This window comes from Euwallacea similis, chromosome 20 (assembly GCF_039881205.1).
Source record: "Euwallacea similis isolate ESF13 chromosome 20, ESF131.1, whole genome shotgun sequence".
Classification (NCBI taxonomy): Eukaryota; Metazoa; Arthropoda; class Insecta; order Coleoptera; family Curculionidae; genus Euwallacea; species Euwallacea similis.
This window is the reverse complement of record NC_089628.1, coordinates 2,181,761-2,209,088: the sequence shown is the minus strand read 5'-3', so window position 1 is coordinate 2,209,088 and position 27,328 is coordinate 2,181,761. Positions and strand designations below refer to the sequence as shown.

General features: G+C 36.4%; 2 protein-coding genes across 6 annotated transcripts; one reads left to right on the top strand and one right to left on the bottom strand.

Annotated features, from left to right (window-relative positions):
- The first annotated feature begins 339 nt into the window (after window positions 1-339).
- On the top strand, window positions 340-23,859 carry LOC136415600 (proton-coupled amino acid transporter-like protein CG1139). 4 transcript variants are annotated; one of them, XM_066400248.1, is made up of 7 exons: window positions 340-461; window positions 13,276-13,419; window positions 15,724-15,996; window positions 21,821-22,181; window positions 22,483-22,661; window positions 22,730-22,905; window positions 23,054-23,859. In XM_066400248.1, exons 1-7 carry the CDS (start codon window positions 370-372, stop codon window positions 23,350-23,352), a joined length of 1,524 nt encoding a protein of 507 aa, XP_066256345.1. In that variant the 5' UTR covers window positions 340-369; the 3' UTR covers window positions 23,353-23,859. The 4 variants fall into 4 exon arrangements, with proteins under 4 accessions (XP_066256345.1, XP_066256348.1, XP_066256346.1 ...); XM_066400251.1 differs by lacking the exons at window positions 22,483-22,661; window positions 22,730-22,905; window positions 23,054-23,859 and adding exons at window positions 17,591-17,945; window positions 18,791-18,969; window positions 19,268-19,446 and having other exon boundaries at window positions 21,821-21,953; XM_066400249.1 differs by lacking the exons at window positions 21,821-22,181; window positions 22,483-22,661; window positions 22,730-22,905; window positions 23,054-23,859 and adding exons at window positions 17,591-17,945; window positions 18,791-18,969; window positions 19,268-19,446; window positions 19,563-20,291.
- Window positions 23,860-24,284: 425 nt separating this feature from the next.
- Window positions 24,285-27,272, bottom strand: LOC136415636 (proton-coupled amino acid transporter-like protein CG1139). Of its 2 annotated transcripts, XM_066400315.1 has the most exons (8): window positions 27,000-27,272; window positions 26,780-26,930; window positions 25,611-25,732; window positions 25,176-25,542; window positions 24,943-25,121; window positions 24,667-24,851; window positions 24,485-24,607; window positions 24,285-24,421 (listed from the first exon to the last, which is right to left on the bottom strand). In XM_066400315.1, exons 1-8 carry the CDS (start codon window positions 27,065-27,067, stop codon window positions 24,351-24,353), a joined length of 1,266 nt encoding a protein of 421 aa, XP_066256412.1. In that variant the 5' UTR covers window positions 27,068-27,272; the 3' UTR covers window positions 24,285-24,350. The 2 variants fall into 2 exon arrangements, with proteins under 2 accessions (XP_066256412.1, XP_066256411.1); XM_066400314.1 differs by having other exon boundaries at window positions 24,285-24,607; window positions 27,000-27,269.
- Window positions 27,273-27,328: the final 56 nt, after the last annotated feature.

Genomic DNA, 27,328 nt, shown 5'->3' with positions numbered 1-27,328 from the left:
TCCGAAAAATTCCATGTGAGATAAATTTTTGGTTTAAAAACGGAAAATTTAACCTGAGTACCTGGTAGTTCTGAACAGTGAATAAGCAGCATTTTTTTTGGGAAAGGAAACTTCCACTGTGTAACGAGTACACCAAACCAATTTAAATTGTTCCTACCAAGAAATTTACCTTACTCATGAGTGTGGGCTTCTAATAATAAATATTTTAGCACCTTTCGCAATTTGCCAATGACTGTTATCTTTGTACTAATTTACCACACTTTGCTTACGTTAAAAACGATTGAAACAACAAAAAAATCAGTTGCTTATCATTTGTGCCACTGCTAAGTTAGGAAAGACATCAACTTATAGTTTTTTTCTCGGTGCAAAATGAGTTCGCGAAATTACAACAAAAACGAGTGGAAGTACGAGGCGGTACCGCGAAGTGAATCGTCGGTGACAATGGCATCAACGACGAAAAAGTGAGTATTGTACAATGTACCTTTGAGATAACTTGCGCTTAAATGCAACAGTTGCCATTGCATTATTTTCTTTTTCACTTGTTTTTTTTTTTATTTGGCCAAGTTTACGTCGCTCATTCTACAAAAAACGCCTTTTAGGCACAATTTATTTAGTTTAAATAGGTTAAGGTATTTCCTAGATACAGGATGATTAAATAATAAAACTACCACTTTTTGAAAAAAAAACCTGTAATTTCTTTAACTATCCAGAAATAAAAAATCTGCCAAATATGTACTGTGATATATATACATCAAGGCTTTTCTTACAATTTTTTCCTGCACTTTTTTGAAATTTTTAAATTTGTTTTCCATATTTTTGAACGTTTTTAAATTTTTTAAAACTTTTTGAAGTTTTTTTTGTGCTTTTTTTATAAATTTTTCTTGCACTCTTCTCCTTACAGTTCTAGTCGTGAAATAACCGTATCTAGCAAATGCAGTGCGTCAAAACTCAGCAATTTTGCTTGATATTTTTCTTTACGCTCTATGATAAAGATTTTTTTTAAGATAAAAAATAGTTGATAATCGTAAAAAAAACGGATTCTCAGAACATTTTTTGTTGACGAAAATCGGCGAAAGCTAATCCGAAACACCTTCAAAAATGACTGAAAATTGTGCCGTATCGACTATTTTTGTGATAATTCTTTTTACTTCTCGGTGATTGAGACGACAAATCTTCCATGTAAATTTCGTCGTAGCTCAGTGTGGTTGTAATAAACTTTCTTAACGAATTAACAGGAAAATGATTTAGATGATTACAGACAGACGAAATATAAAATTCAAAATCGATTTAGTGATGATGGATTTGATAAACACATGAATCATCCTACGGCCAGTAAATTGCCATTCACGTCACATACACGCCTCCATGACGTTAATTTCCAATTAGGCCCAATCGACAATCTGTTTGTTATTTTGCGACGTAGTAATCTCAGTGTCTCAGCAGATTAGAGTGCGCAATTTAGAACCCCATGGGAACCCCATTTGAAATTGAAAAGGGATTATCACGGAACTGTGTCTCCTTTAATGAAGAAATGAACGTGAAATCTGTTTTGGGGATTCTGAGAAACTCCACTTATCAGTTTGTTCATTCATCTTAAGAAACGATGCATTGCTAGTGTCTTATGAAAATTTCACTGGAAATACAGGGCGTCCTTGAAATGACTGTACAACGGTTTACCAAAAATTCCTTAACCCAAAATAAGGCTTTCTAGACAAAATTGGGTGTCAATTTCAAAACTTTGGATTTCTCATAACTCAGAAGATCGAATTTTTTTTTAAACATTGATAAATCGTTTCGGTAGAATGGAAGGGGAAACAGTTTAATAGGAGTTGAAAGTTCTTACGTGTATCCGTAAGGGTGGTAGGTGCCCCAACTCTATATATGCAATTAGATAAAATTTGTTTACCTTTTTGTTTGGATAGTGCTCCATCGCATTACGCCTTACAAGGAAGACCAATTATCCGGGAAGATGGATTGATCGCAGAGGAGAAACAGAGTGGCCACCGCGATCATGGGATTTAACACCCTTCGATTTTTTTTTTACTCCAATTGCAAGGTATCGTTAATAATTTTTTTATAGAGAAACTGTACGTTTGGCGAAAGATTTACAAGAAACAAAAAAGTTTCAAAATAATGTCAGCTAGTGGCACAAAAAAAATTAAGTCGTTCGTACAGGCGGTAACAGAAATACAAATTTATATTTAAGAACCACACGCTAATTTATGTAGTAACTCTTAGGCCGAAATTAGTGAAAATCGATAAAAGCGTTTAGGTTCGGTTAGGTATTTCGAAAAAACGATATTAATTTGAGAATTTTGGTGCCCGGCACTAGCAAAATGAAGCGACATTGGATGTAGTAGGTAAGCTTGCCTAGATCGCCTTATTTTCGCTTAAGGAATTTTTGGTCAAACGTTATACAGTCATTTCAGGGACACCCTGTATAAGTAATTATTACCAAAAATTGTCTGTGAGTTTCATTGTTATGTGGCGAAAAGATTTTTTAAAAATCCAGATACTGTACAGGACGCTCGTTTCTGAAGCCCAACCACTGGGGATCGGAGCAACCATAAAAGATACAAAATCGGATCAATTGGGGCCAAGGCACGGAATTTATGGTAACGAAGGACCCCATGGTCGAGCTCTAGAAATTAACCAGAAATGGCCGATATCAATGAAGAATTTTTTGCTTAAACTTTTTACGTCCATACACACCGATCGGGACTGCAAGCAGGCGGTTTGGTTATATCGATCAACGGTAATCAACTACAATTATGGAAAGATCGACTCTAGAAGTGTTTTGATGTCATTCCGTTCAGGGTTCAAGTGTTTGCTAGGCAGTGGCGTTGGTTTCTGTGTGCGATTGCATTTGAAGGGCCAGGAGAATTAACGATAAAAATTCTTAACCGCAATGTAGTCAAAATCGCATTTTTAAGCTCCAAACCACTTTATTTTATTTATCTAAAAAATTGAATGAATCAACACAACTGAATAGATATGCATTGTTGGATGGTCGAAGTTAGCATCACTCTGGTTTTCATGGAAACGATGATGAGGAATCTTCCAACGTTTCTGTGGAAATTAGTTCACAGATAAAGCCGGCAAGATCTTAATAATACAGCCTTAAGGGCCGAAAACAAGACGAGAGTGCACTACATTTTTTGACGATTAATCGAGAAATTTCCCATATCGTTTGTCTCGTTTTCATCGTTTCATAACTTCATCATCAACAGTAATAAACATTAAATATAATGTGTTATGTTGAGCAGTCGTTTATTGATTATACATCCTACAAATGAGCCATCTTCCAAGGTGTTTACGCGGTTTTAGGTAAAGTCGCACACTAAAATGGAAAATTTACTAAAAATTATGTAAAATTTGTTTATGTTTGCTTAACGTAGATGCGCATCTGCTTATGGAAAAAATCTTCCTCCGTAATGAAATCACCGATTTTCAAAGAAGCGTTAAATCGTTACATTGTTGCTTTGTTTATGAAAATTTTATGGGGCTACGTAGCATCGGTAGTTGTTAAGGACTTTAGGTTATTGCTTCTTGGCGTAGTTTGCTTAGTTAATTTGTTTTGTACTTTCATCCCTTAAGTTACGCCCATGGGCATCGATACGTATTTGAAGGATTCCATCTGGGCGCCAGACCATCGTACCCATCAGGCCATATCGAAGGGCTCTTTATGGCTGGGAAATACGCTACTAGTCAAAGGAAGCTTTCTAAATTGGACCTTTGCCGCGATACGCAATTCGGCGGATCGCAATACTTCAATGAAAGCGACTTGTATAGGTATTTGCCAGATGGCGGCGATTTTATGACCTTAGGCGCGACCATTGCCCGCAATGGCGTCTGGTATTGGTGCGCCCCTGGGTGGAGTTCCTCGGGTTTAGTACTTAAGGGATGATCGCAGTAATTTTGCTCTCTTTGACCAGTGCTCGCTCTAGACATGTGATCGTAAACGTAACTCGTAATCTTCCCAACTAAGCAAACTCCCACTTCATACTTAGACCAATACTTTACCATTATTTATATAAGTGAAATTTAATACAGTCCACTTTCGTAAACCAAATTGTTGTTTTCGTGGTTTTCGTTTATCGAAGGAACCTCAACAGTAGTCTTATTATCGTTCTAGAAAAAACCTGCATCAATGAAAGAAATGAATATTCAGTATTAAAAAAAAAAAATGATAAAACCACCGCAATGCCTTTGCAAACAGGTTATTTCATGTATTGTTTTCTTGGAGTTTATGAATTGTTGTTTTCAAATTCGATAACATTCATTTGACACGAATTCTCTCGTGGGACCAAAGAGGATTAGTACGGGATCAAGGTCATCTTGATCAACCGCAGGAGTAAAGTGATGTTGCGTGAGCGCATTGTTTTTCCACTTTCAGATCATGGGTTTCTGACGAATTCTCAAGTTTTGCCTTCGGCTTATTGGGTGTTGTAAAGTTGAATCAACCTCGTTTTGATTTATCAGATTTCTTCTTTTCTTTCTTCCCTAAAAGTTTTCTGTTTTGAAAATGTTTTTTTTCGGACAAAAAATGGGGGAGCGGTTTTGAAAATTTATAGTCTATTTGAAAATGTTTGGCAGCACAGAACACCAATAAACACAAATTTTTACTAACAGGGTGAGTTGCCAAAATTTGAAAAGACAATAGACGGTTTTCATAGTAAACAGGCAAATTTCGCAATTTAAGATCGTGCTTACCCCAGACCCTTAAGAAACACAATGGGTCATAAAATTTAAACAATAGTAGTGCGGATGAAATGTAGTACCAGTGGCAGAGTTTAAGAAGGGTACAGCTTGAAATTAAATATATATATTTTTTAATTTCTCGTAATGTTCAAATTCATTTTAAAAAGGCGAAACGTCACTGGTTTATTGGGGTTTTATGGCATTCGACCCTTAGTTGTGCTGCCAAACATTTCCAAATGGACTATAAAAAAAAACAGAAAAAAAGTGAAAAATGGAGACAAAAGAAAAGAAAAAAAAGAGAGAGAAAAAATAGAAAAGTGGGAGGGAGAGGGAGAAAGAGGGAGGGAGAGAGAAGGAGAGAGGGAGATAGGGAGAGGGGGGAGAGGGAGAGAGAGGGAGAAGAAGAGAAAGAGAAAACAAAAGCAGGTAAACAAATTTACTGCTGACAATCTGTATGCAAACAACATTGAAACTGTTAATCAAATATTAACGTATTGTGCTCCTGTACTTTGCAATATTCTATTGTCTTGTTCATTGTGCTGATTTCTTCCAAGTACCATATAACGAAAAGATGTCAATACTAAGCAAAAATTATGGCAATGGGAAAATCGTTTGAGTGGCCCTTGACTGCTCAAATAAAGTCATTGGACTTCACTTTTACCAACCTCAACTTTGCCTTAAATGTTGCGTAACAAACACTTCAATTTCGAAAGTTCTACGAATGCGGTACTGCTAGTGCTACTCATCTTTCTAAGATGCTGATTATGCATCAGCTATTTTGCAATCAAAATTCTCTTTCCTTATGAGCGTTCCAAAATAATCTTTTATGTCCATTATTTTCAATTATCTTGACTGGATATATTTGATAAGTAGTTCAAGAGCGAGCGCTTCTCTCTCATAAAAAATGCACTGCTAAACGTAATTGCAATCATTATCTAATAACAAAACAATTCATGATTTCCCTTGCTAGATTAATAAGTAAGCATTGGCGAAAGCCTGGGTTTGAGCGGCTTAATATGAATTAAGGTTGTTTATCTTCAGAGCATCTTCTGCGGCATCAGATTTCTTGTTCTCTATGAAACATTCTACATTCTGTACCTCAGGGGTAAACTGCACTAAGTCTAATTTCTATCGAATGTAAGTTTTCTGAGGTGCAGAATATGCTTTCTGGAGTCTTGCCAACCTTTCAAGATCTGCATGTATCGTAAACAAAGAAGGAAAGGGGTGTAAAGGACGTTAAATGCTCGCAAAGAGGGGCAATATCCGATAAAGTTGCAGGTTGGACCGTTCCATCGTTATTACCCAAAATGCTTCCAATGAAAATTGTTTAAATATCGGCGCCCTTTAGTGGCAACGAGAAAACACTACATTTTTGGAGAAAAATGGCTGTGGAGCCAAAACGGCTCACTTTTGATTAGAGGCTTCTATGTAAAAATTGTTCACCGCAATGTTTCTCCTTAAGTTTGGCGTAACCATTTTGGATCACTCTCTGTATCATTTTGTGCCATCTCTGATTTAATCAAAATCGAGAAATTCAAGACTGGTTTAAATGCAGTCGCTAGGTCATGGACATAGAGAAAGAGAGCTAATGAAATTCAAAAGTAAGGCAAATAAAGTCTTAGAATGTACTTTTCCTAATGAAAAACAGTCTCCTATAACCACTAATATGGCCATTTCCGATGCTTTGCTAAAGGAATAACTCCTCATAATTTGGTTTAATAATTTTTTGACGACACTGTGTGGCTAACAAGCTAATAATAAATTGTTCAGTTTGGTCGTAAATCTCACTCAGGGCTTATAGCTACAGTTTTACAGCATTTAGTATAAAAACCTTTTAATACCGCGTTTAGGAGTGATTTATTTATGGTAGATTTCCGCAAGTGGGCTTGGATTATGTTGGTTTAGTATAGTAATAATTCGTGACTTGATTTAGGCCTTTAGCCAGAGCTGGCCTCAGCGCGTTTCGCACCCTGGGCGAAATTTTTAGCCACCGCCCCCTTATTCCCAAGAAAAACTGCCTGAAATTCACCGCTTTGCGCTGTCGCCACTCACGAGGTCGGCACCGCCTTTAGTCATTAGTCGGTAGATATCAATGAACTTTTCTCCTTCCTTTTTAGGATTTATTTGCGTTCTTGTCTGTAGGAAAGAAGAACGTAAAAAGAATTCTATTCTCTCTAGGCTCTCGCTTTGTTCTGTAGATAATCTACAGATTTTTAGCTCTTGTTATTTGACTCACTGCGCTCTTACCACATCCTATTTTTTTTTGTTTTCGTAACCCGCCTAATTGCTTCAGATTACTCCTATTCCTTCTGCGTCATCGAACGATTCTCCCTAATTAAATATAGTAATTAATTGACAATAGAGCCCTTCCTCAGAATTACCTGACCCTCGACATCACAATGCTTCCCCACTAACAATAAGCCTAATTCGCATTCGAAACACTATCCACTTCAAAAGATTAAATCGAATGCTATTATTCTAGAGGCAAATAAACACATCTTTATGTTCGTTTAAAAAGGTAATAATTCAAGGAGCCGCAAAAACAATGTATTAATTGATTGAAAAGTCGCATAAATTCTAAAAATCATGTGGAAACACCGGTAGTGCTGCAACACTATCAGTGAAAAATAATAGTCCGGGCACATGTGGAGTAACAAGGAATGATCGAAGATTTTGGCTTTCTGGTAACTTGAGGGGATTGTCAAGGTGGTTATCCTTGAATTCCGCAGATGTCTTAGGTGAATGATATTTTGCTGCATTTACCTCACTTTGTCCTACATTCCACATTAGAGCGATATTTATGGTTAATGTAGCATAACAATGGTAAATTTTATCGTTAGTTGAGACTATAGATAATAAAGCCTGCTTTCAAACACAATTCTCGAACTAAATCCTCGCATCAGTGCCACCTCCTGCTAAGTAATATTACAACTGTAGTCTTTCGCGGACAAGTGGAGTTGTCGTCACCTTCGCTAATTTAAGATAAAGAGAAAAGTCCACGTATTCATCATCACAAGTCAGTAGTGGACTCGTCCTGTATTCCCATTCGATAATAATATCCTGACAGTTTATTTTTTCGTAAAGTGTTGTTAGAAATAGAAGTGTACTTGTACGAGTTCGTCAGTCAGCTTTGGCAAGCGTTTGCGTAAGGTTGCACGTAAAAATAGGAAAGAGCGACTCGAGTGTTCGATGTGATATCGACGTATTGTGATTGTTAGATTCACGCGAAAATTCTTTAAAGGGTGTAATTTTAATTATTTTCTAAAATGAGTGATAAAATCAAGAGGCTTAAAGCCGAAGACAGAAATGACAGCTACAACAGGTAGGGAATTTCTTCATTTTACCGAATCGTCTCCGATCTTCCTGCACTATTTTGGTGTTATTGTTGAGTGTGTGGGTCATTGTTAAGTGGGTGGAATTTTTGGTAGCTACCTTTCTTAAACCATTATTAAGAACATTTAATTATTTTATAAGTGGGACAATACCTTGATTAATTCAGATTTGATTTATCAGATTTCTAAAACGGAAGATCGGAAATAATTTCCTTATATTCATGTGAGGAGCTGTACATAATTTCAAATTATTAGCGGCGATTTGAGTGATCTGTAAGCCAGATTTTCAAGAACCACTTCACTCTTTCTTGCTTAGTACGTTTTCTTTGTAGTACAGAGGAAATTGTTTTGGATTGGGAAAATTTCAAGAATTCAGGTGTCCGCAGGTTTTCGAAAAAGATTTTGGAAATTTTCGAAAATTCAAAAAATTAGGAAAAAAATTGTAAAAAGTTTTTTCTTCTTTTCTAAAAGGTTTCGAAAAAACTCAAAAGGCTTTGATTTTGCTACGACTTCCTCGAGATTTGAAATGCAAGTTCAATCCCCATATAGGGTGAGTGTATAAAAAATTGCCCATTTTTAAACCGAGCGCGTAGGCAATCAGCGCTCTTTTGATGTTTTGTATTATGTTCCATTTTGATTTATCTCTCAAAACCGTGAGAGTTGCCATAGAAAAAGGTTAAAAAAAGATAGGACAGAAACAAATAAGAAGGGAGTCAAAACTGGGACATTACATGGATAAAGATATTATCGAAATTCTCAGACCGTTTCGTTTTGAAGTACCAATTTCGCCACTTTTTCAATAGTTTTAGTCTCGTCAAGTGTCAATCAACGTATCACTCTATATAGGTACAGTGTAGAACCAGTTAACAACAAGCATTTTTGGTAGTAGCCTGACGAGGCAAATTTGATGTAAACAAAGTAATAACTTAAGACCTCTCGAGATTTTGTCGCTGATTCGACAAGTTAATGAGAAAAGGGGGATTCATATTATCGGTCAGATCAGGGTGTGTAAACGGTCAAAACAAATATTGCATTGCATTTCCGCACACGGTCAAGTCACGGTCAAACAATAAAAAACAATTTCTACAGTGTTTGACTTGACTGCTTGACTGTCAATATCGTACTTAATTGTACTTGAAAGCATTACCTTGGTCCAGATTCTCAATTCCGGAGAGTAGAACGCTCCCGGGAAATGACGTCAAAATGACGTGTGTTTGTAACTTTCCATATGCCGGACCTGTACTGATAGCTCATATTGACGTAATTCTCTGAGAAACTGGAAGCTTTACAGAATTGTGCCCTTGGGATTGAGCCTATTCGCTCAATTTTGTGAGGAAATTTAGCTATTTACCGAGTTTTTGCCCTTTGAGTGTTTTAGGGATAATTCCGACCACGGAGTCACTATTCCAAGAAATAAATCCGGTTTGTCTGTAAAACCTCAACTTTTATCGCATTGAAATCAACGCAATTGATGGATTTCATGCTTCATTGCATGCACCGCATGTCTGCGAAGTGATTTATACAAGAACTAGTTTATTCTGAGGTTGGTTGATTAAATATACTTGAATGTCCGCCTCAATCGGCCTCAACATCCTTGAAGTTTTCCACTCGATGCAATATAAAATACTTCTCTCACTTTAGTAGAAAATCAAAGAGAATCTTAGTTAACGTCCAGGGAACTTAAGATGTTCCTGGAGACCCCCTCCCAAAATTTCCGTATTCATGAATATCATTTAGCGTGAATTATCAATTTTTTCATTTCCACGATAGTTCCTAACCTGACCTAACCTGATCGTGTATTAAATTGCTATTTTCCATTCGTATTCCATTCTAATGAACAAAATTGCATGGCGACGTAGATCACATTAATATGAAAGGGAAAATACCATGGCCAATGCATTTTTTAGACCGAAGGCCGGTTGTGATTGGTTCTATTTTAAGTTTAAAGGGCGAACTTTGCATATATGTATTACGTTCTATGCGATATTGGCTTTATCATAAGTATTTCTCATCAAAACCTGTCCAAGAAAAGGTCACGGCATTGACAATGAACTCTAAGCTATGTACTCTGCTTATGGTTTCTTTAGTGTAGTTTACACACCTAAAAATAAAAATGAAATTACGACGATTTTGGGTTCATCGCCAGTTGTCCGTATACCAAAATTAGAGTAAATGATTGCTTAAGTATTTTTAATTGTTTTTAACTTATTTCAATTTTAATTAAAAAATAGAAAAATTAATAAATTATTTAAAAATACAAATACAATAAATATTCACATTTGTTCCTACCACTTAAGGCAATTCTAAAGTGCTTAAGTGTTAGAGGGGTAGAGCTTAGATATTCACTCGTTAAGTCAATCTGCGCGCTTGCCATGAAATCAATCAAACCACAATCATTCTGCGGTTCCATTCCTAATTTATGTTAACAAAAGTATTTATTTAATGCCAGTCTGGTAGTAAAGTCACGCTTTGTTGGTTTTTATTAGAACGTAACATGATCCAACCAGTATTACGTCAGTGCGCCCGATTAAAATTTCTAAAACTTTATTTTTCATATATTTCTATACAAAAAAAAACCACAATACCATGGATGGGAAATGGTTGTTTTAGCATTGCTGCTATTGGTTTCATGCAGCAAAACGTCCTTGATTAAATAAAATGCAAACTGAAAGAGAGCAGAACATGGTACTTAAGTTTAATTGCATAATTGCGTCCCATATGAGTGTTGGTGTTCCACATTTATCAAAGAAGTGCCAATTTCACGGTACGTCTACCATAAAAGACCATAATTAGATTTTGATTCGTCAGGTTTCTCGTTAAGTAATAAGCGAAATTGATGCAGATAAGTTTGGTGGCAAAAGTTCGCAGCTACAGTGCGCTGAATTAAAAAAATCCCGATAGCGACACTGCCGCGAGGGATGTGAATGCAACAAAACTGAATACTGCAGAGGTCTCGAAACTAAATTCGTGCACAAAATAAAAATCGAAATTCATTCGTTGCAGTATTGTCACTCAAAGTTTGCGTTCCCTTTCAGATTTTTTTGAATTGAAGCTTCGGATTCTAAAATTTTTTTTTTCTTTATTATTTTCCTTCTCCATTTTTTCTGCAGTTTCTAGTTCTTACTTTCACCGATTAGGAATTTAATTCAAGCAATAGAGACCTTACTTGTATGAGCATCCTTCGTCGATTATATCGTCGTAACTCCTGCGACATCAGCTTCAGATTTTTCCCAATGTTCTTTCGGTGGTGTAAAAAGTACTTTTCGGTCCTCCTCGCGGAACACGAATTGTACCACATTTTTAAGTCTGTTTATGGAATTTATTCCCTCATTAGCACTTAACTACTGATTTTCACATGTGGTCAGTGACTAGGAATTAGGAACGACTTGAGGTGACACGAAAAGTGCGCCTTATCTATTTTGTTTACTCGTGGCACATCAGGTAAATTTCCATGTTCATTTTCCTACTAACTGATAATTCACACATTTCATTATTGCTTGCCACTTACAATCACATACGTATAATAATCGTTAATCATTTGCCTAATTTTTCATGGCAAAAAATCAAATTCGGTCTGATCTATCCATGATCCGACCGAGGCATGAATGCCCTCGCGACATTTTTCATTATCAGGCCTTGTCATTGAATCTCCTTTCCGTACTTAAATACGTACATAAGTGCTTCGCAAACACCTTTCAATAAATTTTTCATTTAGTTCAGGTTACTGTTGACCTTTGGGTAACAACCACCGCGCCAACGATCACTAGCAATTGATCTGTGATCTGTCGATTCAGTCGGCCAAAAATTGATGAATGTTACGCATCAGCCTCATTGCGCACTTTAGAGTTTAACAGTAGCAGCATTCGATGTTTATTCTTGCAGGTATTCAGGCATCTGCACTTGCGACAGTGGCTGTCCTCGTTGGTTTTAATAATTGTTGCATTATGCAACACCTGTCACCGGTTTATTTTTCCGAACCTGTTTTCTAACAATGGAATTTAATGTTCCTAAATTCTTCCACTGTTTACGAACGAACAACTCAGTACCTAATTAAAATAAAAATTAACTTCTAACACTGAGTAGAAGTTAATGTAGCGGTGTTACTGCTCTCCTCAACATCCGTTTGGCCAGAGTATTTTTTAAGTGAATTAAAATAATAAACAGAAATGTAAAAGCGCTAATCATTTCTAATGATTTTATTTTCAAAACGGCTAAGTGTGGTATTTTTAGCTGAAGTTTTAACAGAAGATTGAGGGACTCAGCGACAGAAAACGCCACATTGTTTCCCACGTCGAAAATAAAAAAATTGTTATTGTTGGGGTCGGTTGTTATTGTTGTCGTGTGTAATGCGTAACAATAACGAACATCATCTGTGCAGTTTGTCCGTTGACGCGAGATATTCACGAGCTAAAATTGCCTATGGTGTTCCATCTCTCTGTCGGTGTCCAGAAACCCATTATTATAAATCAGAAGATATTCTCGCAGTCTCAGAGGAAACAGGCTTTCTTAACAATGCACCCTTTTCAAATACTCGTAAAGTGCCCACCATTCGTTTGGATTTTCATTTTAAAATCAATTTATCGTTAATCCTCTTAGAGATTCTCACGACCCTTACGCTCTCACAAGAAACCAAATTCCTCAAAATTTTTAGATATCATTATTTGGGTTTATCCGTTCGCTTCATCTCATCCCATTCACGTGCCACAGCGATTATCACAATTCGTACCTACCATATGGGAAATCAGTTTTATCAAACGATTGCACTTCTTAGATATTTGTTCATCGCTGCTTTCATATCAGTGTTATCAGGACAAGGTTGGATGGCTGGGACGTAATCCAGATAGATCAAGGGTCAATACTTGTTCCACAACTTTAAGATTGAGGATCTGTTATTTTTTCTCGCGCGTTATCTTTTTCGCCTTTAAGTTCTTGAATTTAACAATGGTGATAGTGACAAGTTTCCATCCAACCAGATCGTTACGCTATGAAGCGCAAAATTGCCCTTGAGGGGCGACCACATATCTAACCAGCAGTGGTTTCATGGAACGCTGGTTAATCTATTAATAATGAATCGGGTTTATGTGGTTTTATTATGTAGACAGTGTCCAATTTTTCCATAGAAATCCCCCTCAACTTCTTGTTTTCTTACTTCTTCTCATACCTTCTTTTTGTATTGTTTTTATTTTTGTTGTATTTGTTGGTTTTTCTCTGAAAGTCGAGTTAATTATCTTTTTTTTTTTAGTTTTTCGGCAGCGATAAACTCACGTGAGCAACTGACGCCCAAAGCTAATGCGCACACCTACGCCATCGAACTCAGTGAACTCAAGAGAAAGGAAGCTGGCGCTTACGATCCCTATGATCATAGTGATATCGAACATCCCACAACGTAAGTAAAGACGAGTATAATTTATGGTAATAAATACAATCTAAAGAGCAGAACCTTAATTAAAGAGCTCCGGGCACTCGATAGGTAATTTCGATATTATATTTAACCCACATCAAGCTACGTACGAAAAGTTGGTTAATTGGCCAAGGCCCATAAATATTGCAGGCTAGACATGCCGATGTCCGTGAAATTCAATTGACCAACGCTACAATCCTGTTCAAACTGGATTGATACGAAGCTTTTTCGGTTTTACGCCTTTAGGCTATTATACTAGTTAATGTATCAATTTGTCTACAATTACGTTGATTGCGTATTCAGGGGATTCACTTTCCAAACGATATTGAGATTTATTGCTTCGATAATTGAGAAGCAATTTTTCAATAGATTCATTTGTACCATGACATGATGCAAATATTTAAATAATTGCTATATTGAATTATTAAACAAAAGTTGTGTTGTCTGAATCCATCTGTGGTGCTGGATCGATCAGTCAATGCCTCGCCTCGTGGCCCCATGCCAAATGCAGTGAAGAGTTATTGTCACACTAGTGAGGTATTGCGCTTGTACCGCGTTGGGCGAAAATTGGTATTTTCGTGCCAGTAACGTAAGAGATTTGCCTCCCAAGTAAATGAACTGCTCAACAACAGCACGGATAGCTTGATATATTTTTAGGCGAAAAGGAAAGAGAGAGTTTCGTTCAGTAAATAAAAATATGTCAGTGAGAACGGTAAAGCTATGACGCAACTTTATAGGTCCAACACTCAGACTTTAAAATAGCTCTGTGAATTTCAAAGGAAACCCAAAGAGATATTTACGCGAACTATTTCAGTTTAAGACAATGTTGCGCCAATCGGTTATGAGCGAAGTGGGGTCGGAAGAAAAAAAAATTGGGATAAATTTAAGTATAAATTTTCGAAATTAAACGAAAACAAAATTTTAAAGGCTTGAAAATGCGCTACTCTGTATATCGAAAATGGTGCGGTTTTGACCATGGGTCTATTAGCATTTTTCTATTATTTTGCAGAGTACTATCGCCCTCTGAAATTACTCCATTATGACATGTTACACCCTGTATATATACAGGATGTCCCAGAATATGTGGGCAATCTCTTGAATCCAAATAGTAGACGTAAAAATAAGTATACTAGTTCGCGTAAACTTTTTTCGAAAAGTCAATGTTGGAAAAGTTACGGGGTGTCAAACTTTCATTTCTAAATTCGTTTTTTTTAAATATGTCGAAAAGTAATTGATGGATTTTGTTGAAATTCGGTATAGGCGTACAGCCGAAGCCGAAGACATTTCCTTGCTCGAGCAATCGTGGATTGTTGAACCAAATGAAAAAATGTCTGGCTGAAGGGAGCGCAATTCGAACCGACATACAAAGTTTTTCGGTAAAGTTTAATATCTTTGATACTGCTTTAAACCTGTATTACTTTATGAATTAATTTTTTTCTCGAAAACCGTTAACTCTAGCGACTTCAAACAAGAATACATTTTTAACACAAAATTGAATAGAGATTGACATTTACTATTCAAAATGTCAAAATATCCACGAGTAAAAAAAAATAAATGAGTTTGAATGGTCAAAGTGCACTGTAGACAGTGTCCTCTATATGATATCGCAAAAACGATGGCATATTATGATTTTTCATTTAAAAAAAACACGTTTGTACCGAATTTCAACAAAATCCATCAATTACTTTTCAACATATTTAAAAAAAACGAATTTAGAAATGGAAGTTTGACACCCTGTAACTTTTCCAACATCGGCTTTTGGAAAAAAATTTACACGAACTAGTATACTTACTTTTACGTCTACTATTTGAATCCGAGAGATTGCCCGCATATTCTGGGATATCTTGTATAAATGGTAAAATATATCCTTTGATTTTGGAAGATGTTTGGATTGCCCTAATAGGTATTAGAGGTAAAATGTGATATTTACTAACAAAGGGTGGTCTATTTATGTTAAAGATCCTTTCTCAAAACAAGCAAAAACTGAATTAAACAGCCATTCAGACGAAACGGAAAAATACCGCGTCGTGCTCCAAGTTTTCTGTACGATCACATGCATTTTAATTGACGGAACTAATAAGTTTTTTGCGTGCCTGTCTGAGAATTTGGCTCTCGATACAAAAATATGGGTGTGTCGAAAATGTATAAATAAATGGCAAATAATAAGCCCCTTTTTTACGAAAACATGACGTAAAACGGCACATCGCCATGCCAGAAAAAACAAACTATACTTAACCACCTGCATCACGTTTTTTCTTATTGGCTTTGAGGAAATTGTTCAACTTCCAGAAACTTTGAAACCCTCATCCACTTGCTGAAAAGCAGCTTCGGCACTGGAATCTTGGCCATGCCGCTCGCCTTCTACCATTCCGGGTACGTTTTGGGGATCATAGGAACGACCGTCATAGGACTTCTTTGCACATACTGTATGCATATGCTCGTGCGGACAGAGTACGAGTTGTGCAAACGGAAAAAAGTACCCAGTCTGACGTATCCTGGCACGGCGGAAGCTGCCTTGTCCGAAGGACCCGCTTTCCTAGCCAAGCTAGCACCATACTCTGGGTAAGTTCTTCCTTTGGCGTAATTTCGGTGTGTGGTGAAGCACTTAAGCACTGTAGGTGACAGAACTGTGGATAATCCGAATCAACACGCACTTTTTCAAATAAAGGGACGAGGATGATTTATCCCTTTAACGCCCACTCTTATCCTAAATACATTTTTGTTTAGTTTTAATTACTTTAGTGTTGAAAACTAAAAATTGGGCCGTCCATCCGGTGTCGATTCGAACTATAAATTCGGATTTTTTCGAATTTGTAAACGAGCTGTTAATAGGTTAATTTAGCAATTTTGGATCGCCTAAATATAAGTTATGTCGTGATTGCTTTTCTGTGCTTGTCGTGATCCAGAAATTGGGGCTTGGGATGCGGCGAAAGCTGCGTTAATGTGCTTAATGTCTGGGAGCGTACTACGGCGGAAGATGTTCAGGCAGCTTTCCAATCGTGACTGCTGATTTTGTCTGTTGTTTAATCGACCACCCTGTATATTTTTGCACTTTCAGACAGCGTAATGCAGGGGGATTTATCTCAGCATAAATATATCGCTATCTGTTCCTTGTCGTGTCCGACTTAAGAGCCTCAAGTGAAGTAGCCCACTGCTTCTCTCGAGTTTCTGCTCCCAAACACTCGACTGTCTTCGATAGAACACCCTATACAGGGTGTTATTTAAGTACGTGGCCAAATTTCAAGAGGTGGTCCTTGGATTCTAAGGCGAAAAGCTTATACAGAGGTCCCGTAATGCTTCGTTTTTAAGATACAGGGTGTCAAACTTTTTTTTTTAATCATTATAATTTATATCTTTTATCTCGCTCACGGTTACGCGGGACATTCAAATTTTTTAAATTTGTATGTGTTTCGCGCACAAACGGCTCTAATTAAAAGATTGAAAAAATTGCGGAATAATCGCTGGTCTTGAGTACTATGACCTTCATGTAAAAGTTTTTCAATCCCTGCGGGCGCAAAAAAATAAATTCCCATGTTAATCTCCTATGTCCAGGGTTCGCCTGGACAACCGGTATAACGCTTTCATTTTAAAGTCACTCGAAGAATAACCTCTCGAAATTTGGCTACGTACCTAAATAACGCCCTGTATATTATATGTTTAGGAACTGTAATCACGAGGGATGTTCTCACCTTGTGTTGTTTTTGTAACTAGATTCTTCGGTGGTCAATATCGTTGCGACAAATAACGGTGACGAATATAATGGGCGATGACGAAGCGGTATGATCATTAAAATAATTCAAAAACATGTTGGTTTTAAACAGTGCTAAATCGGTTGTGTGAAATCAATGGGACAAAACACCGAGAAGCGGGGGCAACCATGGAGTGCTTTATCGGGTCTTTAGGTGGAGGTTCTTAATTCCAGCATCATGTCATTACAGCTAATGAGATGAAATTTTTATAATTTAGGGGCACTTGCTTACACGCACACACGGTAAGTTTTACATACCTATAAGCTTCACATGACAAAAAAAATCGCATTTCCTCACTTAGTCGCTTTGGCTTCTTGCAACTGTTGCTTAGGAAACGATAGAACAAAAATGATACCAAAAATGGGCTCTTAGAGCAACTGGACTGACCAACTCTTCTGACCTTTTAGGGGCATATGCTACACATTTCTACTAATATACCAACTGGGATCCTGTTGCGTTTACATAGTGTTCGTTGGTCAAAATATTTCGAACGTCATTAATAGCTACACGGAGATACATGAAAGACTAGTGATGGTGATGATATTGCTGCCTCTAATTCTGATAACGTTTGTGAAAAATCTGAAGCTTCTGGCACCTTTCACCACGGTAGCCAACGTGATCACCGTTGTTTCTTTTGGAATCATCTACTATTACATATTTAAAGAGGATATTAGCCTGAAGGATAAACTGGCTATGGGGGAACTGAAGAACTACCCCTTATTTTTTGGGACTGTTATGTTTGCTTTGGAATCCATAGGAATGGTAAGTGAGGCAATTTTTGTCACTCTGCGGTTATTCTGAAAGGTCCTTCATAATTTCTAAGATTTCCCAACTGAGAATGTCTAATTTCCAATATTCACCTATCGGCGATATAAAAATAACTTTTAGACGTATTCATGGAAAGTTTTTATGTGAAATCAGCTCTAGATATTAGCCGTATCTGTTACCTTAGCCCACTCAATAAATTTAAATTAGTGTGAAAGGGGATTGGCAAAAGTCCAGGATATTGTTGAGGACTATAACGACTTCAATTGTGACTTTATATTAAAAAGCGTTGGATGTCGATAAATCGATTTTAGCTTTAAACCAATGAGGGCTATGCATTCAACAAAAAACTTTATAATATTTTGAAAAGCATGACATTGAAAAACCGGGCCTTAGGGCCACTAGATCAATACACTGGTAACTATATCTGGAAGATGACTTTCGTGGGAACCACGACGCCAACCAAGAACTCACGTCTTTATTTCAACGTTTTTATCCCTTGGTAAAGTTGCCTAGGTTTTGATCTATTGGTCCTTAAGGACGCTAGTTATATGGTGGAATTACCCTTTTTAATACATAATTTTCGTTTTTAAAATTTGAAAAATAAGATTCTCTTTAATTTTTTTTTCATTCGTTTAATGAATTTTTTCTGTATTTGATGTTTTCTCCATTTTATGTTTTTATCATTTTTCAATGGCGTAGCAAAATTGAACATCGGGACGAAATTGGGACAACTTCCAATATTGCGACACCTCCAAAATTTTAAAGTATTATGCGGTTGCAAATAGAAACAAATTACTTATTTAATTTGTTTTTATTACCTCCAAGTTCTTGACTTTAAGGTTCTACCACTACAACAAGAAATGAAAAACAGAGCCCACTTTAGCAAGCCATTGGGAACATTAAATATCGGCATGACTTTAGTTGTAGTTCTTTATATCACTACAGGCCTTTTCGGTTACCTTGCATATGGATCGCAAGTGGGAGGATCCATATCTTACACCATTTCACCTGGATCCATGTAAGTATAGCAACTCAGCATCCATTGAACCTTTTTCCAACTTTTTCCACTCTGCTTTAACTGTTTTGGAAATATTTTTTGTTGCTTTGGAGACGAGAATAAGAATTCCAAAGACTTCAACATTATAACAAATAACATCTTGAAGAAGAATTGAATTTTTTTTTATAAATCTTGCTGAGGTCGTGATGGAAGAGGTGATGGAGTGGTAGAGGGAGGAAAATTGTTAATACCAATGCAAAAATTAACTAACCGAAGCAATGCTTTAACCACACTTAACGATGACGTATTTCCTTTTCAGACCAGCCCAAGTCTGCAAAATCCTACTTGCCCTGGCCATTTACATCTCTTTCTCATTGTTTATGTATGTCGGTTTTGACATTATCTGGAATCATTTGCATATAAAGGAGAAATTTGAAAATAAACGCAACTCCTCCTTTTGGGAATATCTGTTCAGGACCCTTCTTGTGTGCATTGTATGTGAGTATCATTAAAAATCCTGATACAGGGTGTTCGATTTAAGTTAAAAAAAATGCAAATAGAACACCCTAGTAGGTACATAGTAAATACTTTAATGGTTCCTGTACATATTTTAGTCGGACTGGCTGTGTTAATACCCTACATCGACCTCTTCATATCCCTAGTTGGGGCTCTATGTATATCAGCTTTGGGGTTAGCTTTCCCAGCCATATTCGATTCAAGCACAAGATGGCATCACTTGGCAGGTTGCGAAAAGTACTGGGTTCATTTGAAAAATTTCATTATCGTTCTTTTTGCTTTGTTCGGACTGGCTGTTGGGACGGCCACCAGCATGGAGCAAATCATTGAAAAGTTCACAGTACCAGTAAACTCAACGGTTACAACGTGAATGATTCTATACTCATGCTGGTTTTGTTAGTACCAAAAAATGTTCCTGTTTATTGCTAATTAAGTTTATGTACAGGTACTCTTATCTTCATACTCAAACCTTATTTAATCTCTTATAAGTGTTGTATCTAGGATTGTGAATGTCTGACAATTTCGTATTAGACAAATGTAAGGTAGTACAGGTAGGTACCAGTAATCTTAAGATTATCATAAGTACGAAGATATTAGAGTTTTTAAGAATTTTAATGTGTCACACACTTAATTACCAGATACTTTAGTAGGGGAAGACACATACTATTTTTACGTTTCACCTGCTCAATATAATCTTTCTCCTATGTGAAGTTTTTGAGGAAAGTCTAAAAAATATCTTTCATCGCTGATTTAGTGAATATGTGATAACCCTTTAAAAATACAAAAACTGCTCATATTCCGTTTTGGTATATCTATTTTAGTATGAATTCTGCATTTCACTTCAGTTATTCTTTATCACCAGCTTATTGTTGAGATTTAAATCAGTTTAATCAAACAAAAAAAAAAACATAAATCATAAAGCATAATTTTTGCATTCGTCAATTCAAGCGAATTTTTTTCTATATTAAGTGATTTTATATAAATTCTATAGTTGAAGTAGCAAAAACTGTTTATCATTTTAATAAGAACATCTGACAAATCCTATACAGGATGTCCGTTTTAATTTTTTTTTTCGGTTTAAGGATATCCAAAATTTTAGAATTTTTTCCAATATTTCTGAAGGTCATTGGATTTTTTTAGTTTTAAACGACATATCCTTAAATTCCAAATTGCGAAACTTTGCCCTAATTTAACTGACCCCATATTTTTTATGGTCACTAAGATCCCCATGGCTGAGCCCTAGGAACGGACATCCTGTATAATATCCAATTACTAATCACTTACTTTTTTAAGTAGGTTCGCTTATTATTTGATAAAAATCAGTAACAATTTACAAGATTATTAGGAAAGTAAATAATTTCGTAACAAAATCTATGAAAAATCAAATTGTACAATAGTAATTTAAATATTTTGAGATTTATGTGTGATAAAGTTATAACAGGCGTTTATTAAAAAAAAACTAACAGTAGGCGATGAACAGTAAACATAGGGCGTTGATTAAGCCATTTACTGTTTACCATCCAACATCTGACTAAGAACAGGTGACAGATGAATATATCTAAGACATCCCTTTGATATTTCAACGTCTACTTGAGGTTTTTTTATTGTTCACTCTATTCTTATATGTATATTATATTAAATTTTCTCCAAAAAAATGTGATAAAATCAAATATTTTAGATTTTTCTACAGTGTTAATTTATTTTTAGTTAAGCGTGCTGTTCTGAAGCACTTGGTAAGTAATAGCTATTTATGTAGTCAGTTAAGAAATGTAGTGTCGCGTAACGTGTAATTTTTTTATTTACAGGGGCAACGCACCTGCAATGAAAATTACGTTTTAGCATTGCTGCGTTTTAATAAATTTCTCAAATACATTCCAAAAAATTGCGAAAATACATCATCAACCAATATGTTCTAAAAGAATACAAAGTATCTATGAATATTAAAATTTTTATTTTTGTTTTTTACCTTTGTCCTCTATCCTCCGTTTGTCAATTTACTAGCAAATTTAAAAAAAAGGATAAGATTACTTTATTAAAATGTCCTTAAAAAACTCCCAAACTCTTAAGTCTGGCGGCCTTGCGGGCCACTTTATGGCATCACGGAAAATGGTCTTCGAAAGCTCAAAGCAAATTGAATTGGATATCTGCAAATGTTTTTCCTGGCCTTAAGAATAGGCCACTCTGCACACATTAACATAAGAGAAAGTATATAGAGTATTGCATGTTATATATACTGTTGTGTGCCATCTAATGAACACCTAGAAATGATAATATCTACGTGAATTGTGTGTGGCTTGAGATCCTTAAATAAAAATTCTCTTCATATCATCATGGAAATCTGTTTTCTTTATTTCAGAACAATAAGCAACGTATTCCTTCTCCTCTACCAGCTTGGCATATGCTGCGTCTATACCGTATTCGTAGCAGAGAACATCAAATATGTCCTGGATGTGTACCTGCCGCATCCAGTGGACGAAAGGGTAATCATGCTGATAATACTGCTGCCACTGGTATTCATCAACTACATAAAAAACCTGAAGTTTCTGGCACCATTGACCACTGTAGCCAACGTACTGACTTTCATATCTTTTGCCATAATCTTCTATTTCATATTCAACAAGGAAGTTACGATTGAAGGGAGGAATGCTATTGGGGACCCCAAAGATTTTCCGCTTTACTTCGGAACTGTATTGTTTGCACTGGAAGCAATCGGCATGGTAAGTAAGACTATGTGCAAAAATAGTCAGAATTGACTTTTTCATTATAAAAAATTGTGAATTCGATTTTTTCTCTACATCGCAAGTCTTTGGGGCAACAAAAAGTTTTCAGCAGATTTTCATTTTATCACATGCATTCCAGCAGGGAGGCAAAGCAGCAGTTTCTGACCAATTCAGACGGTCTGGATCTGGTTTGCTTCTCTGGTGGGAAGAATCTTATATTGCCAGAATCAATATTAAGATAGGAACTACATATTTATTTTGTTTACCAATGTATTAACTGGTAGTGGAATTGTTCTAGATAATGCCTCTAAAAAATGAGATGAGGAACCCAGAAAACTTTGGTTCCTGCTGCGGGGTGCTGAACATAGGAATGTTCACAGTGGTAGCCTTGTACATGCTCACGGGACTCTTCGGGTACTTGGCTTATGGAAGCCACATTTTAGGCTCAATTTCCTATTCGATCGATCCAGAAAATATGTAAGTAAAAACTCGTCAGCAACAACGATAAGATCGATACCCTAAAGAGACATAATTTCATTTTCCAGTGCTGCTCAAGTCTGTAAAATAATGTTAGCAGTTGCCATCTTCACCACACATGCCTTGTCCATGTATGTGGCAATTGACATTGTCTGGACGCAAAACCTGCTAAAGAGGTTCGAGAAGAGTTTCTACGTTAACTTCTGGGAATATGCGATCAGAACATGTCTTGTTGTGCTAACATGTAAGTGCTATACAGGCTGCCGCTTTCTGGAACTGCAGTTTACCCGCCCTCGTATCTTTTATGATTTCCAAGGTTTTCCTGAAGCTCCAGAAACGGATGTTTCATATTCTTTTATTGCATTTTTGTTTTACATAACATCTTCTTGCAGTCGGGCTTGCAGTAGCCGTCCCCTACATTGACCTCTTCATCTCCCTGGTAGGAGCCCTCTGCATATCTTTCAGTGGTATCGCCTTCCCAGCTATAATGGATTCCTGTGTCCGGCACCAGGACCATCGCGGTACCAAAAGAGCTCTAATTCATGCGAAAAACATCGGCATCACCTTATTCGCCTTAATTGGACTGGTGGTAGGAACTGCCACCAGTTTGGAGAAAATCATTGAAAAGTTTGGACCAGTTGAAGCGGAGAGCTTGAACAGCACTAGTACCTTTAATGGTACTGGCACGTGATGTGGATGGACGGATTAAGTGTAATTTAACTGGGTGATATTACTATTTGATGTTTAATGGATGTATTTTAGTATTGTTTTATTCGCACAAATGGCGCAATATAGAAAGACAATATTTCAGCTGCCATAGTTGGGGTGACTGCGTTGTAATAGCGAGATTTATAACCTTATAGAAGCCTTTATAGAATTGTTTAATTTTGAATTCAGGTACTGACAAAAATGAAAATACCCATTTTTATCGTTCTTATCACTCTACTAAAAATGATATTAATCTATCTTTACATTTCTTTATTAGAATCTTTATGAATAATTGAGTTAGTGGGCAGTTGTGTCTGTGATATTTGAACTAATGTCGCACCACTGCGTAGAATAACTAGTCGAATATTGTAGAAAAAGTATTATTGTATATTACTGTAGATACTGTTAAAAGTTTTATTTTTTATCGAACAATAGTTGAGAATTTTTTTGTTATGGAATACACTCGAATAAAATGCTCCATAATAGTGTAGACATGTTCTTATTTTTTTCCTACCTCTTCATCATCATTATCATCTCACTCATTATTTACTTACTTGATTTACTAACTCGACAGTTTTTAAAGAAAATTTTCTCCGACATATTAACATTTACGCAACCTTTCCCACATTAACAGAATATCAGCCCATTCTCCTCATTCTAGATACCTTTCCAGCCACTGAATTTAATCTGTACAATAGTAGGGAATTTTTTCTGGAACAAATATACCTTGGGCGAAGGAAGTTCCACCTGCACTTTGGCTTCTTTTCTTTCTAGGTATTCGTGGAATATTCCAGTAGAAGGAAGTGGTGTGAATGGTTGATCAAGAAAAATCTACGAGGAAGGAAAGATCTTTCAAGGAAGCGTTCTGGAAATTTTCGTTGATTACAAGCAGAAAATCGTTAATAAATAACAAACTTCCGATTAATAACGTTTTTAATTTCTCTATTAACGTTGTAACAAATAAAAATGATCCATATTCTCTTAGTAATCCCCAGTAGATAACTTTTCGTACATAGAACGCACTGTGCTATAAAGACCTGAGAACATGCCTACTAAACCAATAAAGATCATGGCCATTTCCTTCCAGAAACTGAAAGTTTTCAGTTTCGATTTACCTTCCTCCCAGTAAGCGCACATTTCAAGGAAAGCTGGAAAAATCAGGCCAAGGGCCGAAAGGCAAACCGAACCGCAAAAGGAAATAATGAGCCCAAGCAGTGGAATCGTCACTGAAAGTGCACCTAAAAGATAGCAATTTTCCAGGTTTTTGTAGGTATATTTGATCCATTTTTATACCTACAGGTAACAATGACGAATAAGAACCTTAACAACATTTCGACGGTGAGCTTCTTCAACTTAGAGGCATCTGCGCCTAGTTTAGGTTCAAGGTACCCGTCATAGATGATAGTTATGGGAACATAGGCATTGAGGCCGTAGGATACGTAGATGCAAAGACAATAGGATAAGATAATGACCTCTGCCAATCTAAAATTTATTCAAATTTTGAATTAAATGTCTTTAATTTCGCTCCGAATCAAATTCTTTAATTGACTTTTTTGAGAAAAAAATGTATTACATGTCTTCAGGTGGAAAATTTAGAGTTATAGTGGATTTAATGTCGTCTCCATAACGCCAGTAGCCGAAAATGCCCACAAATAAGTAAAAAAACGAAAGGATGGCGAAGCCTATGTTAAGGACCCCAAAGGGCTTTAGGAAGTATTCTGGTGATTTCATGTTGTTTTCTACAGAAATGCACTGAAATCAACAACCTTTTTTTAACTTTTAGCGAATCTTTACAGACATACTTACTATTGGAAGCGACTGCAATGAAAATAGCACTGTGCCAAAAAATAAGGGGTAATCTTGCACGTTACGTCCAATGCTGTCCCTTTCATCAAACCTGCTGTCCAAGTGCTCAAAAATGTAGTAAAACACCACACCAAAGGTCACAAGGCTAATTACATCAGCCACTAATGAAAATGGGGCAAGCAACTTCAGGTTTCTCACACACATTATGAGGCAATGTGGTATGAACATCACTAACATATAACCGTACAGGGGATATATTTCTGTAGTGTAAACATCTAAAACGTACTTGAGGCTTGTTCCCACGAACACCCAGTAAATGCAACATGCACCTATTTGGTAAGATACCAGGAAGATGTTGGATAAGAGGCTGTAGGACCATCGAAATTCGTTGTTTTAATGAAATTTAGTTTATAAGTAATTCAAACAAACACTTACGAGCCTATTTTTCGATATTTCCTAAAACACACAGGTCCAATTTCGCATGCATATTCCATGGAATCTCCATATAAGAGCAAGCCAACTTTTTTCTTTTTACATAGAATGTACTGACTTCCGACCTTAAAGTAATGCGTATAAGAAGCCAATCGAGATTTATATTAAAATTTGATTTAAACCTTAACTTCAAAACGATTACAAAAATCTAAACTATATTGGGTGTTCTAAAAAGGTTGTGCCAAACTTGAGAAAGCGATAGAGGACATTGTGATGAACAATTTTTCTATAGAAACCCCTAGTCAAAAATTAGCAGTTTTAGTTTTAGAGTCATTTTTGTTCAAAAACGTAATGTTAGGTTGTTGACACCAAAAGACTACGATATTCAATTCATTTTTATTAAAAATAACGAAAAAAAAATTATAATAAAGATTCAAAATGATGATCCCCAGCCAGGTTACATAAATTTATTCTTTGAATCATTGAATCACGCACCCGATGTAAGATGTGCGAATCTTGCTGCACGAAAAGAGAGGTTGTCATCACTCCTCCCAACAGTTCTTCTTGGGTGGCTATGGGAGTTCCGTATTTCTATGATTTAATGTAACCCCAGAGAAAAAAATCCAACGGGCTTTAATCGGGGCTTCGCGCTGGTCAACAGGTAGTGCCTCTTCTTCCGGTCCACCGCCCAGAAAATTGTAGGCTTAGATGATCATGCGCATGTCGGACCAAATGTGCAGGTACACCGTGAAATTCGAACCTTGTTCTATTCTGCACCTCCATAGGAACGTTTTAGTAAACATCTTTAATAAAATCTTAAATATCGATGTCTTAATGCCAACGAGAAAATATAATATTTTTGGACAAACATTCATAAAAAAGAGCCTACACGGCTCATTGTTGACTAAGGGTTTCTATGCAAAATTATTCACAACAGTGTCCCCTATAAGCTTCTTAAGTTTGGCGCAATCTTTTTGGAACACCCAGAATACCGTAGCTCTTTAGTTTTATATAGAGTTTACTACTCTTATTTAGAACACTTTTAAATTTTACGAGTAAAAATACACAAAATGGCTATTTAAAATGTTTTAAATAAATACTGGGTGACCCCAAAAAGCTTGTTAATTTTACTTGGAACGCCCTACGCTTAATGACAAATAATAAGTACCTACCAACACATGAATGCAGTAGGTGGCAAATAAAGCTATAAGAATGAAGAACACTATACCGAATGTCATACCACAGTACTTGAATCCCTCTGGCATGGCCAACAATCCGGTTCCCAGACATCCTTTAATCAAATGGAGTAGAGTTTCAAGATTGCTTAAAAAATACTAACCGTTAGGTTATAAATATTCCCAAAAGTGTAAATCTGACTACGGTTTTACTTACTTAGTGGGATGTTTTAGGTAATCAACTCTATGCACATGAGGATCATAATCGACCATCGTAGCCAACATTAGCTTCCTGATCAAGCCACCTTTACTGTTCAATAAAAAGGGTCACTAACTGAACTCCGTGTCAGATCAGTTAACCTCATTACAGAAATATCAACGTGGTGCTAATGCATTCCACCATGGAAAACAACTAGTTTTCGAAAATTGTAACGATATAAATAGAGCGACGACTTGGGATTATCAAATTTAGTTCAGGCACGCATAACAGGGATTTTGAATTCAAATGAGTTGTCATTTAAGTTACTTAAGCAACGGGCTCAGTTT

Coding starts and splice junctions, on each gene's coding strand:
- LOC136415600 (XM_066400248.1), top strand. CDS start 370: ATGAGTTCGCGAAATTACAACAAAAACGAGTGGAAGTACGAGGCGGTA. Junction 15,997..21,820: donor AAGCTAGCACCATACTCTGG/GTAAGTTCTTCC, acceptor TCTTTATTTCAG/AACAATAAGCAACGTATTCC. Junction 22,182..22,482: donor CACTGGAAGCAATCGGCATG/GTAAGTAAGACT, acceptor GAATTGTTCTAG/ATAATGCCTCTAAAAAATGA.
- LOC136415636 (XM_066400314.1), bottom strand. CDS start 27,067: ATGTTGGCTACGATGGTCGATTATGATCCTCATGTGCATAGAGTTGAT. Junction 24,852..24,942: donor AATTTTCCACCTGAAGACAT/GTAATACATTTT, acceptor AATAAATTTTAG/ATTGGCAGAGGTCATTATCT. Junction 24,608..24,666: donor CTTATTCGTCATTGTTACCT/GTAGGTATAAAA, acceptor GCTATCTTTTAG/GTGCACTTTCAGTGACGATT.